The 4,834-nt window shown below is 49.6% G+C and overlaps 2 protein-coding genes and 1 non-coding gene across 3 annotated transcripts; 2 read left to right on the top strand and 1 right to left on the bottom strand.

Moving 5' to 3' along the window:
• Positions 1-604: 604 nt before the first annotated feature.
• On the bottom strand, positions 605-997 carry Pmar_PMAR000332 (hypothetical protein; the record flags this gene model as incomplete). The annotated part of the gene is made up of 1 exon (XM_002775314.1): positions 605-997. A coding segment is annotated over one exon (393 nt), but the record flags the coding sequence as incomplete, so codon positions are not given.
• Positions 998-4,082: 3,085 nt separating this feature from the next.
• Pmar_PMAR000331 (hypothetical protein) lies at positions 4,083-4,487 on the top strand (the record flags this gene model as incomplete). Its single annotated transcript, XM_002775313.1, has 1 exon — positions 4,083-4,487. The coding sequence occupies one exon, from the start codon at positions 4,083-4,085 to the stop codon at positions 4,485-4,487; it is 405 nt and encodes a 134-aa protein (XP_002775359.1).
• Positions 4,488-4,739: 252 nt separating this feature from the next.
• Positions 4,740-4,812, top strand: Pmar_PMAR000330. Its single transcript has one exon. It is a non-coding gene; the product is annotated as a tRNA-OTHER (tRNA).
• The last annotated feature ends 22 nt before the right edge of the window (positions 4,813-4,834 follow it).

Raw genomic sequence — 4,834 nt, 5'->3', positions numbered from 1 at the left:
GAGCATGCGAGGGAACTACTCACTTATCGAAGTGGAAGAAGGACAGACTCATCTTGAACTCAGCGACCAGATCCTGTCTTGAGTTGAGAACCTCTCTAAAAGAGCGCGCCGTGCGCTCTTCGGAATCTGCGGTGCAGCTGGTGATCTTAATGCTGGTGAAGAGCTGCAGAAGGTCGTTGAACACGAGGTCGTATACCGATTTCTTCCGACTCGGCATGAGGATCAACGCACAAGGCGACATGACGAGGCAGTCCTTGTGCTTGACCAAGACGCCGTATTGCTGCTCCCAGAGAGGGCAGCAAGCCGCGAAGGTACCATCGACAGAAAGGTGGAGTCCATTCTGACGCCGAGCAATCATCTCGATGTGGCTCCTGGAGGTGAAGATGAGGTGACGATTGGTATCGTCACGACCGGATTGAATTGCAGTATCTGCTCATCGGAGACAGCTCCTCCGGACTCAGACCTGAACGCAGCTCGCGTGTACTTGGGGGGGGATGTCGAAACCATAGAGGCAACACGGTACAGGAGGCCGCGGGCTATTCCGCTGCATAGCCCGCCTTCTATGTTCAAGGCAAGTCTCTCTCGAGGGTAACTGGCTCAGAACCTCCTGTGCCGCTTGAACGGTGAACTCATCGTAGACATCGGCAGCCGCGCCTCTCGGCCCCAGAGCACCGGAACATACAAGACGGTCCATTCGCATCCTTAACCTGTGACCCTCCGCATTCTCTTCGCCACATACGTGAGGTTTGGGAGCCTTTAGCAGCAGCAGCTGGTTTTCGTCACCACTGATGTCGTCATACACGGTGAGACGAGCCGGACAGTAGAGCGCGGACTCGGTACGAGTCGCTCGCTGTACCCTAGAACAGGCCCAGTAAGTTGTGCCCGGAGGAGATCGGCCAGGAGTATCCTCCTTGAACACGAATCCTCCGTAGGCTAAATCGATGTCCTCGCCGAAGTGCGGCAAGATGTGAAGCTCCTTGCGGTCCATGAGCTGCATTCGGATAGACCGAGGGATGAAGACAAAAACTACAATACTGCTGCATGGAGGAAGGATATGCGAGGCTGAGGTTCGGAGGCTCCGCGGAAAATGATACAATGGATGATACATCGAATAATACGACGAATTTCAGAAGGTGGTGCAAAGATTAGCAGAATGAGTTGCTGGTCCCGTAAACCAGAGGCTGAAGCACCCGCAATGGTAAGCTATCTATTCCATGGTAGTCTACAGAGCAGAAGGGTTCCGTCAGTCACACAACAGTTTGTATTGCATTATGCAATTCGCATATGGAGTCCGAATTTTGGACTGACCAGCAGCGACTTCTCCCGTACCGTACTACCTGTCGCGGTGAGGCTGAGTGATGAAAAGACATTGAGAATAATGAACTAACGTGAAACACATCAAATGCGATGAGATATTCAGTTACAGTGAGTCACTTGAGAATCCCAAGTTAGGATGAGAATAAAATGTGAGCTCCTAGCGTCCAAAGAGCTACACTTCCCAAGCCGTACAGCTCCATAGAGCACGGTTTACCGCGTAGTGGTGAAGATTTCGGTACATAGAGCTTTCGAGCGCGGTGATGTTGGCTGTCGCGCGCCACAAAACAAGGCTGAAAATAGCGGTGTGATTGGGCTGGTGGTGGGTCGGGTGCGAGTTGTTTCGGAGCCTAGGAATTTCAGGTATGAGACAAATTCGTTAGCAAGTGTTTCGGAGGTAAGTAGGTTGCGCCAATGGTGGCGATTATTAGGTTTAACTTCTGTCGGAGTATAGTTCGGTAGAGAGGCGGTTCTGCGAGAAGTGCTTCGTGCGTTGGTAGCAGAAGCTAGATGTGTTTCCATCAAAGGGCGGCTCGGTTTGTACTAGTTTCCGTTGAAGGTGGAGGCACGGAATTTCTTCCCCCCGGAATCATGCTCACGAGCTCTGAGGCGCGCGCTGGTTAATTTCGGTTGAGCGCAGTGAGGTAAGTTTTGAAATTTCGCGAGTTGAGGCCAAGGTGAGGGTCATCGGTCGGGCCTTATCGAAATCTCAAGTGCGACCTTAAGAAGGTGGGTTAGTGAAACAAACTAACCCTCTTACTCATTGATATTAAGAAACTAGCGTTTGATCTTGAGCGTTCCTACCTCAAGGGTGAGTCTCTTGACTCAAGAATCGAGAGACTACTTGAGTTACTCAAGAGTCTTGAGTAACTTGAGTAAAATGGGGGGGGGCGGTATCTCAGATTCCTGGAGTCCCCTTACCCACGGCGAGGATAGAATACGGGCAAAAGAGGGGAAACGGATGGGGACGTCAGCACGAGAGGGGCGACGGCATCTAGTGGCCACCCCTCTCCCGTTTACCCCTCTCTGAGTGAGGTGGACCACCTCAGGTGGTGCAGGATGGACACGCGGGATGGGGTGAAGATTCTTGCCCCTACATATTTGTGAGTGAAACGATCTAACCTTAGTCTCTCAAGTTCCTTACCGTCTTAAGGCAAAATAGGGGAAGAGTTTTGCAAAACATACTCTCTCTTACCATCTCCAATCTCAGCTATCGCGTTGGTTACACAAGGTCCTCGTGACGAGGATGTAGTTGAATACGAAAGGTAACGAGCAAGCAAACAGTGCACTGTTGTCGCTGTCACTGACAGAATCTGCCTTCTGAGCACGTCACTTCAGGATCAAATTGAATACAGACAGACTATAGTCTCAAATCCCAAGACACGACACAGGTCGAGCCGTTGCGAGACGAAACAGACCGATCCCGATAAGATACGAAACAGACCGATCCCGATAAGATACGAAACAGGTCGATTCCGATAGGATACAAAACAGGTCGATACCGGTAGGATACGAAACAGGTTGAGTTACATGCCTTACTGTGGATTACAGTCTGTAATCGTTCAATGAAATCTTTCTCAGCTTTCCCTCATCTGGTACTCAAATTCGGGTCGTGTCACCCGTCTTTACGAAGACCACAGTGTACCTAGTCCATAACCCATTTTGTATCTCACCAATAGGTAACAATAATCAATCTTCTACGCTTGGCTGCTTCCTTCAGAATCTCTTTTACCCGATTTGTTTCCCGTGGGGTTCGAACTCGGGAACGCTTATCTCATACCATATAAGGTATATCAGGTCAATATCACAACTCGTTCAACACTAGTGGTCCTTGCATCCCTTTCAAGGAAATATGAATCAGTTTATCTATAGCAGAACCAGTATGCAACATTCCTTAAGGAGCGTGAAAAGTCTAAGGACTGCCAGGAGACGCTTATTGGACGATACAGGTGTGTAACGAAGCAAAACTCTCGGGGGCCGGAGGAGACCCGCACGCATGTGCAGCTGGCGAGAGGTCACCCTGCCGTGTCACGCGGTGGCCGAAGTCAGCCCACGCACCAACGGCTGCACGCATGCACATGGCGAATGCTGAACATTATGCTGGTACAAGGCACACTACCTTCATGGAACCATCGTGGTAAAAGTATAGGATGATGAGGTACTTATCGTAAGGAGGTCGAACGCCTGAATGAAGTTGATTCAAATCACAGCGATATAGCTCGTACGGGCAGCAAGCTTCAGGAGATCGATCAGACGATATACCGCTCACGCCATCACCCGTGACCGTTAACTTCACGCAGTGTACGTGTATACCCTGATACTTCGGTTCATGTGCTCCTTGGATTGATCTATGGTATTTCTTAAGTTGCAAATCAGGTAACGTGGAATTGTAACCTGACCTTCTGCCAGAAGGCTTCTGGTATTGAGTCATCTCTACGTTGTGGTAGTTTCCTACGCACTCTATCATACGGCACGATAGAGTGCACAGAAGTGACCGGGTACCGCGAGAGACCCTATTTTGGGGACTCCCCTATGGGGAGGACTGCTCTGTTACATAATAGAGCATTTATCGCAGCTGTGTATATGAGCTCGGATGCGTCACCATTATAGAACTCATCATATATGGTATTAGCGATGTCTTCCTCTCAAATTGTTAGCGAAAGTTCCGCTAGCAATTCGAGGGGGTCATCCCTTCATCTGCTGACAACTTAAGAGAGAACCATTCAAGTCAGTTAAGTGTTCGAGTGTCTCGCGTTCACTCTATCCCAATGTCCTTCTTCAAGGCGATCATCGCCATTCTGGGCATTTCATCGATGGTTCAGTGCTTCCCACCCAGCTCGGAGTACTGCACCGTCCCGAACGTGAACTTCACGACGACTATCTTCTTCCACACGTACGCTCCAGACTTGCTCGAGATGCTCTTCTTCTCCAATCAGGGAGGGGAGGCGGGCGTTTACGTGACTGGTACCATTCCTTGGACAGTTGATGCTAATACTACCACACTATTCATCAATACCACTAATGCAAACTTGACTTCCTTCGCTGACTTTATGGACTTCAATGTGACCGAATGGGGTAGGATTCCCTACAACGACACCATAAATGCCTTCACACTGTCCGTGAATGGGACTCCTACTGAAGCATATTCTGGCAGGTGTCCGAAGGCTCGCTAGTTTCGTCACGAAAAAAGCGAGGCTTCACATTACACCAAACTTTCGTGTCATGTGGTAGATCGCTCATGAGCATCTCATTGCTTCGTTTACATTTTCTGGGGGGCTGCCAAAAAGACCAGGTTCTCCTCGGAGGCAATCTTATCTTGTTCATTTACCTTCTCCCACTCAGCAATATCTCAAAATCCTTAACCGTATTGCTCTTGTCCGCGGTCCAATATTGTCTTGTTCGGAACGATTCTTTATGTTGGTAATGCTATCGTGGCCTAATGGATAAGGCGTTGGTATTCGTAACCAAAGACTGTGGGTTCGAGTCCCATCGAGATCGTTTTATTCCCCACCGCGTCTCC

Source organism: Perkinsus marinus (genome assembly GCF_000006405.1).
Source record: "Perkinsus marinus ATCC 50983 genomic scaffold scf_1104296955986, whole genome shotgun sequence".
Classification (NCBI taxonomy): Eukaryota; Perkinsozoa; order Perkinsida; family Perkinsidae; genus Perkinsus; species Perkinsus marinus.
The sequence above is the reverse complement of the archived record's forward strand: the minus strand, read 5'-3'. Positions and strand labels throughout refer to the sequence as shown.